A 16,629-nucleotide genomic window follows, 5' to 3' on the forward strand; every position below is an offset into this window, starting at 1 on the left:
CAAGAGAAGAATTTATTTAAGAGTGATTATACAAATTTGCTCCCCTTGTAATCTGTGCAATTTATAATAAAAATAAATGGGAAATGGATAACTCATTCGAGGCCCTGGAATGTGGATAATTGTGGATAACTAAATGGAAGATTTCCATGAATATACATCAATACCTTGCAAAGTACATTCATGTTAAACATAAAGCTCTCATGTTAGTGTAAAAAGGAGTTTATTCACATCATACATTGCACATGTCTCTCTGCCATTTGCCATCTGTTTTCCATCCAGCTATGTTGATACGGGTGATCTTGTCTGTCCCAAAATATGAGGCTTGGATAGATAAAGAATTGACCGCACTGATCTCCTGTTTCAAGCAGAAAGAGATTAAGGAAAAATGATAATTAAAAATTATGTAATAGTTAGTAGACCTATTCTAAAGCTGCTCAAAAGTCTTTCACTAAATTTGATTTTTAACAACTTTCTTTAATATACTTTTACTAAATAATTAGTGCTACATATAAAAGTCCAAACATCATTATTATTATTATTTAGAGACAAGGTCTCACTCTGTTGCCCAGACTGAAGTGCAATGACTCCATCATAACTCATTGCAGTTGCAAATTCCTGGGCTCAAGCCATCTGCCCTTCTCAGCCTCCTGAGTAGCTAGGACTACAGACCCATGCCACCACACATGGCTAATTTTAAACAAATTTTTTTAAGAGACAGGGTCTCACTATGTTGCCTAGGGTGATCTTGAATCCTGGCCTCAAGATCTTCCTACCTCAGCCTCTTAATTTGCTGGAATTATAGGCATAAGCCACATCTAGCTCAAAAAATTAATGCATTTATAAAATGCAGTATTCAAATTCAACACAGGGAAAAAAAATCTTTGATTTTTAAAGTAATGTTTGCAAGACGATGTTGGGAAGTTTAAATCAGAATTTCAGTAAATCTTACTTTTGTATAACATTTCTCAGTGATCAATGTAATTCCTGAGAATTAAAACATGCCTAGAAGCATGCTGAAAGCATGGCAAAAATGGAGGTTGCCCACTCAACTTTATGATAAGAAATTGAGGTTAAATCTCATCACTTGAAATATAACAGCTTATTGGAGATAGTTTTATATGATTATGTCAAACAGTCTTTTGTATTTCTTGTATTTTGCTGGATTGCCTTAATAACTAAACTCTCAAAGACTTTAGTTAATTTAAGTGATTTTGTTATTAAAAAAAATAAAAGACACATGTATAAGGAATTCGACTGAAAAAAATGAATACTTAAATCAGCAAATAGCAAGTCTGACAATGGTGAATCCTATAACCAGGAAGCAACACATTTAGATATTTATGAAATTCAAACAAAGAACCTATTTCTAGCTACCTGTGTTTAAAAGAATGCAATTAATCATATAATTTTCTGGCTAGGTGATGTGTCTCCAAGACTGCAAGCTAATGGCTATGAGAGTCATAAGTTGGCTTGTGTAGTAATTATAATAGCTAACACTCCTCTCTGTCTATTTGCCAGGCATCGTTCTAAGCACTTTATAGAGTAGCTCATTTAACTCTCACAACACTGTGAGGAAGGTAGTATTTTTAAAAATTAGAAAAGGGGGACACTGAGGGGCCAAGTAACTTGCCAAAAAGTATTGCAGCTAATGAATCCTGGAGCCAGGGTTCAAATCCACATGGTCTTTGCAGTTATGTGCTTAATCACTGGGGGCTCAAGTCAAGTTCTGATCATAGTGTTCTCTGCTGATAGGGCTCAAACCAGACATGAGATTTGCTGAAGTGGGCAATAAAATCAATTGTCTTCAGGCCTTTTTAGGAAGCATTTCTCTGATGAATAATGCAATCCACATACAAAAACATTCCATCTATGTATCTAAGAGATCCAGATGCTCACTCATTTCAACTCTCTTAGGCCCAGCTGGAGCTCCTCAAACACCCCCTATAGCCCTGTTTCTACATCAGAAAAACATTTTGAAGGAAATTAAGTCCATGTTTATTCTTTTCTCATCATGAGAGTAGTTTGAATAGGTGAGACCTGGAACAAACCTCCAAGTGGCATTCTGACAGGTATTGTGGGATCTGAGCATCTTCTATTGTCATGCTAGTATAAAAAGCAGTTTATTCACATCATACATTGGACATGTCTCTCTGCCATTTGCCATCTGTTTTCCATCTAGGGTGATCTTGTCTGAGATCACTGAGGAGTTTAATTAAGTAGAATAGGTAGAGAAAACACTTTCATTCCCTTCACATTCACTCTGTCACAACCCTGTAAAGTAGCTTTTCAATATAAATGTGGGAAACTCCATAAAGCATCATGGGATCAAAAGAAGACAGCCTGGATTCTGTTGCCACAAGGATAGGAACCAGAAAATGATGTCAATATTGTACAGAAGAGGGTATTGAGAGGAAGGGTTAATTAAAGTATCAAGGTTTATCTGGGCCTTTTAGCATTCTTTGACTGAGTAGACATGAAGCCTAAGAGGTACAAGCTCAATCCATTCTAATGACTACATTTCCAGTGATAACATCTCTAGCAAGTAAAAAATAGTTACCAGTTAGGTGGGTTCTATCCTTGACTAATGCTGCAGACACAGAAACTACCAGAAGTGTGCAACACGTCCATCACCACCATGGCTGCATAAGTCACTCTAGGTTAAGGAGTCATAGATTTATGGAGAAGCAGGTTGGTTTTATTCTTACAGGAAAGTAACTATAAAGGCCTGTGAATTCCAGAAGACCAAGTTGATTGTACCACACCACATTTACCTTTGATAATTCCTCACTTGGAGAAGAGAGTATGTGAATTGTGTAGAGTTATTTTTATAAGTGAGTCAAATCCATATAGCATATGAGTCAGGTCTGTGGAAATCCTTATTTTAATTATACACCTTGACTCATCCTATATCACAGTTGTTAGAAAAACACTTTAACAGCAAACAATAGGCTTCTATCCATTACAAAATTCAGATACATATCTGGTTTAATTACATGTGATTCTTTCCAAATGGAGGGAAGTGGGGAAGGTGTGAAGAACATTATTTAGGGAAGTACTCATCTATAGATGGCAGATTTCAGTAAAGAGTAGTGTGTACATATGTATGTGTGTCTGGTGAGTAGGCAGCTACAAATCGGATCATATTTGTATGGTAGGAAGGCATAGAAGAGGGCTGTCTTGGCTAGCAAGGCCCAGCAGTATATGATGGGCCTGATGGAAAGTAAGCCCCAAGGTTACAGATTCAAGTAAAGCCTGGAAATGATCTTCTCTGGCCCCGTTTTTTTCCTGCTCCCTAAATATAGATCCTCCACCCAGTCCTAGTCCTGCCCTCGTTTCTCACTTCTGAGATTTCATGTACTCTTCAGGTTTCATTTTTCTTTTTCCTTTTTTTTTTTTTTTGAGACAGAGTCTCACTCTGTTGTCCAGTCTGGAGTGCAGTGGTGCTATCTCAGCTCACTGCAACCTCCACCTCCTGGTTTCAAGCAATTCTCCTGCCTCAGCCTCCCAAGTAGCTGGGATTACAGGTGCCCACCACTATGCCCAGCTAATTTTTGTATTCTTAGTAGATACCGGGTTTTACCATGTTGGCCAGGATAGTGTCGATCTCTTGACCTCATGATCTGCCCACTTCGGCCTCCAAAGTGCTGGGATTACAGGCGTGAGCCACCGCGCCTGGCCAGGTTTCACTTTTCAACTCTAGGTAGAAGACTTTTGAATCCCTTTCTCCAGCTCTGGACTGCCTGCTTAGCTGTCAGACCAACATCTCCAATAGCCGGCTCAAGCCTCACCTGTCCAGAATCTAACTCCTTCTCTTTTATCCTCAGTTTTTCTGCTAAGAGGGTTATCATTTTCCCAATCATTCATGTGTGAAATCTCAGTATAGTTTATGATGTTATCATGTTGATTTTCTATTATCATACTCACATTTATTACTCTAGTTCAGGCTGGTTTCTCATGTGTGATCCAAACTGCACTACAGCTTTCTATTTAACATTGTCAAATGGAACTTTCTGTGATGATGGAAATAGTCCAAATTTGCACTGTCCAGTATGGTAGCCACTAGCCACGTGTGGCTATTGAGCACTTGAAATGTGGCTGGTGTGGCTGATGGACTGAGTTTTTAATTTTATTTAATTGTAACTAATAGTCACATGTGGTTAGTGGTTACTATGTTGGACAGCACAGTTGTCTCATATTCACTTTCTTCCAGATTCAGACAAGAGAACACACTTCAGCCAGAGTAAATGCCCTAAAGCATCTCTGGAAAGCTCTCAATGGGGCCTCATGGCTCCCAGGATGAAGTACCAACTCCACAGGAAGGAACTATACAATTGTTCTTCAACTACTTTTCTAACAAACTTTACTTTTGAAGACTTATTCCCTGTCCCCAGACTAACCCAACAGGTCATTCATCAGACAGGCCTGTGGTTTCTCTCCTTTACGTTCATGCCATTTCCTTTGCCATTACCCTGCTTATCTCTGCTTGTGAGAATCTTGCTCACCCTGCAGGATACACTTCAAATACATGACCTCCTCAAAATGCTACCTGGTTCCATGACTGACCTTAAGGTGAGCTCTTCTTCACTTTGTTCCCAGAGTCTTTCAATTGCATCTTACATCACAAACCATAATTTGTGTTGCAAGAAAGGTATTTATTTATATATGTCATTTCTCCTACTGTAATGAACTTAAGACTGTTCTGTTTATTCAGTTCAATAGATAATAGGCATTCTTGCTTATTCACAGTCTTACAGATGGAAGGTTCTCAATTAGTAGATTGACTGAACATAATATCAAGTTTACCTCTTATGAAACAACATAAGAGCAATCTTCATATTTAAATTTTAAACAGATAATAACAAAATCTGACTCATAATACTGAAAAGAAACGTTTGCCTTTAAGTCAATAGCATATGTCAGAATAGGTTACTGTATCTATATCTTCTGTGTCCATAGCCACGTCTTGTATTTTAGAATAATCTGTGTGTGAAGGCTGCAAGTTAGCTTACCTGATAGGCATTGGGACTGCGTATAGTGTAGAGCAGGAAACGAGTGTTTATCTTCTCTGGAGACCAGGGTAAACCTACCAACTCTGTTGAGAAAGTCCTGATCCATGGTAAACCATCTTTGAAACACCCTAACCTTTCGTAGCAAACTTCTTTTCCTGCAGCAGAAAGGTGGAGTGTCAGTAATAGAGGAACCAAGCTTAGAGAGAGGCTGTGTTTCTTACTATGAGTTAAAGTAGTCTTTAATTTTGGATATTAACCCCTTATCGGATCTATAGCTTGAAAATATTTTCTTGCATTCTATAGGGTTGCCTTTTCATTTTGTTGATAAGTTCCTTTGCTGTGCAGAAGCTTTTTCATTTAATGCAATCCCACTTGTTTATTTTACTTCTGTTGCCTGTTCTTTTGTTGTCATAGTCCAAAAGAGTCACCGCTACAGCCAGCATCAACGAGATTTTTCCTATGTTTTCTCCTAGGAGTTTTATAATTTCAAGTCTTACATTTAAGTCTTTATGCCCAGTTAATTTTGTATATGGCATAAGATGAGGGTTCAATTTTATTCTTTTGTATATGGACATCCACTATTCCCAATACCATTTGTTGAAGAAGCCTATCATTTCCTCATTGGATATCCTTGGAACCATTGTTGAAGACTAGCTGACCATAAAAACACGGGCATATAATTTTGTATATGGCATAAAGGTTCAATTTTATTCTTTTGTATGTGGATATCCAATTTTCCCAACACCATTTGTTGAAGGAGCCTATCATCTCCTCATTACATATTCTTGGCACCCTTGTCAAAGACTAGTTTACCATATACACATGAGTGTATTTCTAGACTTTCTATTCTGTTCCATTGGTTTATGTATCTGTTTTTACGTCAGTATTACACTGTCTTGATTACTATAGTTTTGTAGTAAGTACAGTTTTGAATCAGGAAGTGTGCTGCTTCCAGTTTTGTTCTTTCTTAAGATTGCTTTGTTATTTGGAGTCTTCTGTGGTTCCACATTAATTTTAGGATTGTTTTTTCTATTTCTGTAAAAAAAAAATACCTAAAGAACTCACACAACTCAACAGCAAAAAAGCAAAAAACTAAATTTAAAAATAGGCAAAGGACCTGAATAGACATTTTCCTTTAGAAGATATATAAATGGCCCACGTGTATATGAAAAGATGCTCAACATCATGAATCATTATGGAAATGTAAATCAAAATCTTAATGAGATATTATCTCACACTTGTTAGGATGGTACTGGCCACATTTCAGCCCCAGCAAAGCTCAGCCAGAAGGGCAGGCTTGAAGCCGAGAGATAACAGCTCAATAACCCAGCACATTCCACTCTTCACTTTGTCTCATCTGTTCCTCCAATAAGATCAATAACACTGTATTTTTTGTTGTTGCTCCTGTTCGTTGTTTGTTTCATTTTTTTGCTCATTTATTGGTTTCTATTATAAATTTAAATAGTAACCTTCTATTTTCTGATCCATACATCGTATTTTTTAGAACCTGACTTCCAGTTTACTAAGAGGAAGGTTTTAGTGGCACTACCTCGCCCTCTCTTCTTCTCTTCCAGCTTCCAAGGTCTGTTAGCTTTATAATGTTGCTTTCATACTGTCGAGACTGATAATATTCAGACTTAGCTCTATAAGCATAATTAATCCTTCTATGTTTTGTCTGCAGGCTGATTCCAAAAAGTTGAAAATCAATAAACAGAATTCATATTATTATGACTAGATAAATATTTTTGGCTTCAGCCAACTAGCATGCTGTAATTACATTTCCTTTTCTGCACTTACATTGTTCAGACACTTGTTCCCTTCAAAGGAGATAATTCAAATAAATTCTCTTTTCTACTATTTGACTTACTCAGGATCAGTGTCATTGTAGTTTACTCTACATTTAGATCATGCCTATCTTATACTGTTTGTGTTTTCCTATATTCTCTGGTTGCCTTTTTTTTTTCTCTTCCTAGAAGAATGAACATGTGCCTTCATCAATATATGCCTAATATATTGCAGCTTCTTAATATTCCTCCTGCCTGGAATCCATTCTGATCCTTTTCTAATTGGAACCAGTGACTTCATATTTGGATCATGGCTTTCTAAAACAGTCTTCAGTTTTTCCTAGAATGCCCAGCTGCCTTTATTTTTTGCATTCTGTTGCTTTTTTTCCTCCAGGTTCTCAACTACATTATTCAGTCTATGGATTTTAAAATGAAGATTTTTATAACTAGTCCTTATTTTCTATGTGTATCATTTACCAGGGTTATCTGCCACAGTGTTCTTTTTTCCAAAAGGAAATACTCTCAGAGAGTGTAAAGTTAAAGGAAAATAGATGTGATAAAGCAGACTAAACAACATTATAAGGTATTGAAGCCACTTAAGAAAAAATGGAAAGATTAACAGTTCTGTAAAAATAACATTTGCTATGAAATTAATACATTGAAATTGGGTCAATAACTTAAGTGGCCAATAATAAAGGATATCATTTTAAAATTATGGTATTGAGGAACATTATGCTGCCCTTAAAATGTTTATAGAGAATTTGTAATAATATCTGTCATGGAAAAAAATTCAAATAAATTGTACCAAAATATTAATGGTGAATCACAGTGGTTTTTATTTTCTTATTTATACTTGTCTATATTATCAAATTTTCAATAATGAATATGAATTACTTTTATAATTAAAAAAGTCACAAAAGGACAGAAAGAGTACTTATGTACCAAATTATGCCCAGTCTGTTTTTTTTGGTCTCACTACTACTAATAAAAATACCAAAAACAGATTTAGTCTTATGTGTTATATATATATGAAAAAATGAAAAAATGAAGACTTAGAAAAAGTGATGATCTAAGTCAAATGTATTGCTATTTGTGGCAGGAAAGTAATTGAACCCTTATGCCAGTCACTCTATTACTAAGTGGAATTGGGAGGTATAGCCTAGCTTTTCCTAGGTTATGCTGTGGTAATAAACAGCACCCCAAATCTCACTGGCTTACAGAAAATGAGGTTCACTTCTTGATCATGTTATCCTTTGACTGCAGTGGTTTTAGGTTGGCCCTATCTCTGATATACCAGTCTTCTGCATTGCAGAATTCAAGCTAAAGGAGCAGGCCCTCTTTTGAGCATGTGTCTCTTGGGGCAGAGGAAAAGGATGTAACTGTGGAACCATGCAAAGGCTCTTAAAAGGTGTCTAGAATTGGAATACTCTCTTCAGTGTCATGTGGTCAAAGGTAAATGTGTATAGTGGTCTTACAGGGAGGGAGAGTCAATCTGGGGAACAACAATACAATCTACCATGGAAGGGTATGTAGATTGCAGTTTCTATAAGTGCCACTAGTATGACAACCTTACATGTTCTACCAGAATGAAAACCTGTCGTTATTTTAATTTGCATTTTATTTAATTATTAGAAACTTTGAATATCGCTTTGTGCATTTCTGGCCATTGGTACCTCTTCTGTGGATAAGATCTTTGTGTCCTGTGTATATTTTTCTAAAGTTTGTTTTTGCTTATTTATTTGTAAAAACTCTTTGAAGAGTGGAGAAATTTGCTTCCTTTTAGTCAGATATCTGGCAAATATACTCAAATTTGTTGTTTATATTTTTGTTTTATTTATTTTACTTTTGCCATTTAGAAGTTTTGCATTTATGCAATTGAAATTATCAAGCTTTTGCTTAGTGGCTTTGGGGTCTTGTCTTGTTTAGCAAAGCCTTACTCACTGCAAAACTACTAACAATTACACTGTTTTCTTTCATTCTTCTATTGTTTTATCTTTTACTTTTGAATATTTACTCATCTGGGATTTATTTTGGTGTAAGGAGTAAGATTTTCATCTAGAATTTCAATTCTTCTATCATAAATTTATGCGAAGTCTAGTCACTTTAACTTCAACCACATCTAAGGTTATTTCACTTTATTTATTTAAATTTGCCATCATGGTTTTCTGTTTCATTAGTTTTATTAAGCAACTGCCACATAGGTTTATGAATTCTAGTTTTCCTGTTTGTATAATTCACTTCTACTTTTATTTTTATTACTTAAATGCTTTCTCCATGTTTACCTATTTTTTTCCAGTTTCTTCAGTTGTTGAATCATTATATTTAGTATATTCTCCAGTTGAAATGCTTTATTTCTCCTTTGGCTTAATAGTTCTTGAAAGAAACATTTGAAAAACAGTACATTACATGAAGCTAGTGTTAACTGGTTAAGAAATCATGTAAATTGGCATATTAGTTAATATCTTCCTAATTTCCAATTAAGATAGAAAGGAGTCACTTTTCTCTCTTACTGTGAGCAGGCTTTTCTGATGACACAGAAAAGCTGGCAATTAGGTTCAATAATGTATTCAAGAAATACTTGTTTGTTTGAGTGCCTATTATTTGCCAGATGCTATTAGCAATGGAATTCAGCAGCAGAAAAAACAATTCTAGCCCTCATGGAATATACAATCTAGTAGGGGACATAGAAACAGACAATAAATAAGAATAAGTTTTTAAAAAATGTCTACGTTAAAACAGTGACAGGTGCTGAAAGGATCTAAAGCAGGGAAGGGATGAGGGTGTATGTGCATTTAGGTGAGGAGGGGTTTGCAGTTCAAATAGGGTGTCCAGGGAAGGCCTCACTAAAAAGATAGCATTTGATTCAGGACCTGAGGGAGTGAGGAGCAAACCAGGTGGAGATGTGCGGGACAGCATTCCAGACAGAGGGAAGGAAAGTACAAGACTCTGCAAGGAAGCAGGGAGCCTATTGTGACTGAAGAATGATGAGGAGGCACCTGGACTAGGGCCCAGGGAAAGGAGACAGGGAGAAGACACAGCTCCACAATGCCTTATTCTGCAATTTCAAAATCTAAAAATCTCTGTGGAAAAAATAGTTACTTTGGGGTTTCTTCATTTATTTGTTTTCTAGTTTGCAGTAAGTAATTTGGCAGCCATAACAGACCTAAGGCTATTTGTAGTCTTTATCCCATTTAATGTGGGATTAAATTTTGCAGGATAATAGTCATATATTTTACCACACAAATATTCATGTGATTAAATATGGGGTGCTCGCCCAGATTTTTCTGGAGATTATATATTATATACAGTATATTTACCATAGCACATTTCTAAAATAAAAATTTTTTAAAAAACCTAACATTTGGAATGTATCTGGCCCCCAGGAGTTTGAATACGGGTAGGTGGACGAGTAGCCAAGGACAATATTGGAAGGTAACAGAGGGCTAAAGCATGTAGCACCCAGCAGATCACTGGGAGGACTTTGGCTTTTACTCTGAAGTGAGATGGGAAGTCACTGGAGGGCTCTGAGTGGAAAGTAACATGGACTGACTTAGGTTAGCTTCTGTATTGAGAATAGACTGAAGCAGGGCAAGGGTAGGGGAAGAGCCCAGCTAGGAGACTACTGTAACAAACTAGGTAAGAGATGATGGTGGCTAAGATTAGGGAGGTAGCAGCGGAGGTGGTTACAAGTGGTCAGATTCTGCATAGATTTTGAAGGAGGATCCAGAGATGTGCTGACTAATTGGCAGTGAGGTATGACAGAAAGAAAAGTCAAGGATGATGCCAAGGTGTTTTGGCCAGGGCACCTGGAAGGCTGTTAATTGTGAAAATTTTGAGATGAACAGATTTGGGGATAGATATTGAGAGTTCAGTCTCAGATACGTAGATTTGATATGACTTAGATACCTAAGTGGAGCTGTCTCAGAGGCAGCTGTGTATATGAGACTGGGATTCCAGGGAGAAGTTCAGCTGGAGATATCACATTTAGAAGTCATTAGCATAAATGGTCAGTACCAGAAGATTGAAGGCAATGGACTCTGTTATAGATTTAATAGATGTGATATAGGTAATAATACAAATGAATGTAGACTCAATTGTTAAATTTATGGCAGCTGTGTAATAGATATGTGGTGTGTAGGAGAAATACATATATTATCTAAATTTTACATAACTATGTATTTTGTCAAAATAACTTTATTAGGCAACCATTTCTCTCCTCAATTCCCTTCTTACCCAGTTAAAATCCTACAGTCAATTATAACCACACCCATGTACTCTCCTTGAACTTCTCTTCTTGCTTCACTTGGCTTAACCACAACTCTGGTTAAACCCAACACTTCACCTATTTCCTGCCTACACCTGTGCAGCTGAATGCGCCTGGAGGAAATCACATACCGTACTGACTATCTCACTTTTAATTTGTGGTTATTAAATTAAAGCAAATACTAAAGCTGTCCCACCATCGTATCATAATGTCTTAGGCCATACATTTTCCCAGGCTCCTGGGCTATTTCATTATTCTTCCCTCTACTCAAACCTCCAACATTTTTATGCCCACCAACCCTCTTGGCTGATGACCTTGTTTCCTATTTCAGTAAGAAACCAGAAACAAAAAGCAGAGACCTTTTACAAGCTCCCAGCATGTCTATCCAGCTACCTGCAGATACCTGCCCTTCTATTCTGCCTTCACTCTGTTCACAAGAGATGAACTGTTTTTGTTCCTCATAAAGGCAGACCTTCATCCTATTAAGACTCCATCTTCTCTCACCCACTGAGGAGTAAGGCTCAACATTACTCCCCTCTCTTTCTCCTGCTTTACCAACTTTCTTCCTCTCTACTGGATCATTTCTAGCCTTACACAAACATGCTGTTATTTCTTTCATCTTAAATTGACTTCTAGAATCTAACTCTCCTAGTTTTCCTGCCACTTCACTGAGTACTTCTTGGCAGTCTTCTTTGCTAGTTTGCCTTCGTCTTCCTGATGTCTTAATGAGGAAGTGTCCTAGGACTCATAGTTCCATCTTCCTTATCTACCTGCAGTCACTCCCTTGATGATCTTGTCTGTATTCATGGCTTTAAATACCATCTCAGCAGATCAGGGTAGACTGCCTATTTCTTAATTCTGCCTTCACCAGTCTAACTGCTTTCAACACTCAATTAGGACTGTCCTAGGGCAGGAGAATCATGCAAAATAGAATATAGTTCTTGAAACATGAAAATTAATGGTAGTTCTATCTCCTTAATTTTTTAGCCAATAGAGAAAAGCTGGTGGTCAGGGACTATAAACCACTGAACTGAAAGTCAAGGTTGGCCAATTCCACCAGCTAGCACCGAGATGGTGCACAATGAATCTCTCTGTGTTTTCTTCATCTGTGTAAATAAGAGCTAACATTTATTGATTGCTCACTACTAATATGTCCCAAATCCCATGCCAAGCATTTTACATGACTTGCTCATTAAGTATCCCTTATCCAAAATGCTTGGGACCAGAAGTATTTCACATTTCGGGTTTTGGAATGCTCGCATATACACTCTCAGGTATCTTGGAGATAGGGTCCAAGTCTTACCACAAAATTCATTTATTTTTCATATATACCTTATACACATAGGCTAAAGGTATTTTTATACAGTATTTTAATACTTTTGTGCGTGAAACAAAGTTTGTGTTAAGTATTTATATGTAAAATTTTCTACTTGTGGGATCATGTTAGTACTCAAAATGTTTCAGATTTTGGAGAAGTTCAGATTTCAGATTTTTGGATTAGAGATGCTCAACTTGCATCTTATTTAATTTGCCCAACCCTATAATGTTATTTTGGTTAGTGTCCTGTTTTTACAGATGAATAAACTGAGGTTAAGAAAGGTTAAGTACTTGTTTAAAGTTAAGCAACTATCAAGCAGCAGAATGAGGACTAAAATCCAAGAAGATTCAAAATTCAAACCAGTGGCTGAACTGAATACTAAAGACATGATGTCTGTCTTCTTACCACTATACTATCTCAACCAACTACATGGTACATTACAACAAAGGGTTGATCTCTTTCAACATTAAAATTATTTGATTCTAGTTTGGTCGAAACAAATCAACTACCTTTAGTGTTTGCTTATAGGTAAAATATTAAACAAGGATGATAAAAATAGCCCAAACCACTAACTCCTTACACAGTAATGTCTAGAAAGTCCATAGTATAAAGATAAAACATGTCGATGAATATTGTGTTAATGTTTGAGAAATGTCCACAGACCAATATCCCTCCATAAAACTGTGACTCAAATGGAAAAAATGGACATTCCAATTGATATTAATAATTAGTTAATTCATTCATTTATTATCTACTATGAGTCAGATACATGTATTTTCTCATTTATTGCTACCTACTCATCTTAGAAATGAAGAAATTGAGACTTTAATGTCTAATCCCATATGACTAGTAAGTGGCAGAGCTAGGAACCCAATACAAGACTGTCCAGCAACTCTTTTATGTCGTTCGAAATAGATGCTTCTTTATGTTCATAAGGCTCATTCAGTATTAAGTGAGGCATTTTACATTGACAATTTTTGATAAATAAAAATAAATAAATACAAAGATATATAAACAGCCAATATTTCAAATATATCCGTAAAAATAAGAAACTACTTAAGAATGAAATTAGCAATAGTAATTTCTAAAGAATAAGTTCATGTCAATTACATTTTAGATGTAAATATATTCATTATTTTAAAAGAACTTATTATAAATCATGAATCTTACCTCTTGATGTGCCAAAGAACACGAATGCAACAATCCAAATTCCAAGCATCTAAGCTGACTTTTTAAATCACACAAAAATCTTCTTGAAGATCTTTACTTGTAAAGTCACCTCACTGTAAAATACTAAGTGGTTTTCTTCACAGTGATGCAGCTCAGTGTTTAAACTCTGCGTTTAGAAGAACATGTTATTCCACCTTATGCCCTACAAAGTAAATAAAATTATCGGGGTGTGCCTTACATCTTCTGATTGGTAATGGAAACGTCCAAGGTTTTGCTGTTTCATTATTAGTAATATTTTGGTAAAGAACAAACTGAGTCACTCTTGAAAGTTACTTTAAGGTTTCAAGAGACTAGATAATAAGCATTTAAAAGTTAATATTTTTCCAAACCAGGATTAGACACTTTCAGGATCTTTTTTCCTAACACATTTTTGTGTGTAAGCATCCCACTTAATAAAACCAGACCCTGCTAAAAGATGTTCTGAGTTCGTTAAGAAGCATAGCTAATCTTTCCCTCTTACCTGTGTGGCAGTATAACAAGGCAGTTATCATTATTGTCTTCAGAGCCTGAATCCGGGTCCAAATTCTGCCTCTGCCACTTATTAGCAGTGTGACCTTGGGCTAGTAAGCCTCACTATTCCTTTCCTTACCTGTGAAATGGGGATGATCATTGTTTCTAACTCATATGCTAAATAAGATGATTTAATTATTTATTGTCTGAATAGCACCTGGTACATAGTAAGTACTTTATTACGTGTTAATTTTGGTACTGTCATTTTTCAACTATGTTAATGGGTTTACGGGCAAATTTATGTTCACATATAGCTAAATACACCTTTACATGACTGTACATAGGCTTCATGATATACTTTAATGTAATAGAAACTTGCCATTTTGGCTACTACATTAACTTAAAGCGATGAGCAATTCAATCTACAGATATTCTTAGTTAGTTTCTCAATTTTTAAATGTTCATAGAAAATAGCTAACACTATTTCTTAGTTTTTCTTAACTTTTTCTTTCTCACTATAATAATATTTAAATTTCAAAGATTTATGAGACATGGCCTTTTCATATAAACTTTGTTACATTATGCAAGAATTAGACAAAGAAGAGATTATGAACAACAGTACTTCCAAGTACTGGATGCTTTACTTGGTTGAAACATTTCCTGGTACTCATGGCAGCCAGTCCACACTGGCATACAGACCTGCAGCAATTAGAGAATTAACTATTCAGCAGCAACAAGCAGTGTGCCAGGCATGCTGTGGGTGCCCATATCATGGAAAAAGCACACTCTAAATGCTTCACTAGTTACAACTGGTTGTTTTTTTTCCAAGCAATACTTCAAGAATCAGTGTTTTCAGTCACACCTGTAAGAAAAGTACGAATAACACCTAATACATTCACCAGTAGAAGCTCTCAGAAGACTGCATCTTATTTATATCTGCATCCCAAGTGACAAGCACAATGTTTGGGACTTGGTAGGTACTTAATAAGCATTTTTAAACTAAAAAGTACACAGACCTACATTGATAACAAAGGACATTTTTTAAAATCACCCCCTTTTCTATATTTTTAAAGCAATTTTTAATGAATCTCTTGTAACACGTAGGATATTACAGAATTGTTGGGTATTTACATTTATTTTCCTCCCCCAGATCAAACTATTCTGAGACAAGCTGGGTTTTGTTCATCTCTGGGCCCCCAGCACATAGCAATAGGTCTCTCATAGCAGGCACTTGGTCAATATTTGTTGAAAGAAAAAAATAGCATTAGATTTCATTGATCGCATATCATCCAAGAAAATTCTTACCCTAGAGAGATTATCATTCTGAGAGGTGAAGACCCATACTTTAACAATTGTATTTAACGAGGATCAGATACTAGTGAATCCATAAATGCTTTTTGCAATCATTGTAGTTCTGTCTGAAAAATGTCACATAGAGAAGTTAACAATAACTTTTAAAAGTTCATCACAAAATCCATTCTCTTTCCAAAACTCCCAGCCCAGCATTACCAATGTCTTCTGGGCCTTTCAGACACTTTATCCGAAGCATAAAGTCATCATATCCAAATCTTAAGAAACCCTTTTCTCTCCAAAGAGATCTTCTTCATGCCTTCCCTGTTCCTGTTGTTAGAACTGCTATTATTTGAGTCACGAGCTGGAAGCATTCACATCATCTTTGATACCCTTAAGGTCCCTGCCACCCTCATTCTATGAGTCAAGTCAGGCCCTGTTGATCCTCCCTCAGTGGTGTCACCCTCATTCATTCCCTCTTGCAGACTCACTGTCAACATCCACACTCAGAACCTTCTCTTTTGCCTGGAACATTGTTGCTGGCCCAGGTTTCTCTCTTCCCAATGAGGCATCGCAGACATTGTTCACAGGTAAACCACCTGGAATCACATCTCTGATCATGCTTTCCTCAAATGTCCCTATTGAATAAAGCTCAAAGTACTTAACTCAGATCAAGGACTTGCTTGTCTTCTCCTCAGTCTACCATCTGAGCTGTAAAGTCCATGCCCTTCACACGTATTGCTCCTGTCCACCTGCTTAGTGTTTTGGGCATGCCGTTTCTTCTATTTTGATGGTGCTTCTTCATTTCTCTCTATATATCTAAAACCCCTTCATAAATTCAAGCCCCAATTCAATGGGACAGACTCTTTCATAAATATTTTTTTCTGATTATCCTCAGTCAGATAAGATGTCTCTAGTTTCTGAATACTCACTGCATTTTGTGTTATTTTTAATATTTTATAACTTAAACAATTTCATATTACTTTTTTTCTCCCTTGAGATAGAGTCTTGCTCTATTGCCCAGGCTGGAGTGCAGTGGTGCAATCTTGGCTCACTGCAAACTCCGTCTCCCGGGTTCAAGTGATTCTCCTGCCTCAGCCTCCCAAGTAGCTGGGACTACAGGTGTGCACCACACACCTGGCTAATTTTTGTATTTAGTAGAGATGGGGTTTTGCCATATTGAATATTATTTATTTTTTATCTCCTTTACTAAATTGTAAGCTTGAAAGCCAAGAGTATACATTTGTATACTTGTTGGTACAGTTTTTTTTCTAAAACACAGAT

The 16,629-nt window shown here is 36.4% G+C and overlaps 1 protein-coding gene across 1 annotated transcript in view; it reads right to left on the reverse strand.

The window, feature by feature from the left end:
* PNLIPRP3 (pancreatic lipase related protein 3) overlaps positions 1-13,760 on the reverse strand; it is a 49,066-nt gene extending 35,306 nt beyond the window's left edge. The window contains exons 1-3 of the mRNA XM_012448091.2: positions 13,546-13,760; positions 5,010-5,164; positions 236-355 (exon numbers count right to left, since the gene is read on the reverse strand). Of these exons, the coding sequence (XP_012303514.2) occupies positions 236-355; positions 5,010-5,164; positions 13,546-13,594 (324 nt within the window). The 5' untranslated portion in view covers positions 13,595-13,760. The remainder of the gene's footprint in view (positions 1-235; positions 356-5,009; positions 5,165-13,545) is intronic.
* Positions 13,761-16,629: the final 2,869 nt, after the last annotated feature.

Source organism: Aotus nancymaae, unplaced genomic scaffold (genome assembly GCF_030222135.1).
Source record: "Aotus nancymaae isolate 86718 unplaced genomic scaffold, 86718_ANA_hifiasm-v0.15.2.pri h1tg000010l, whole genome shotgun sequence".
Classification (NCBI taxonomy): Eukaryota; Metazoa; Chordata; class Mammalia; order Primates; family Aotidae; genus Aotus; species Aotus nancymaae.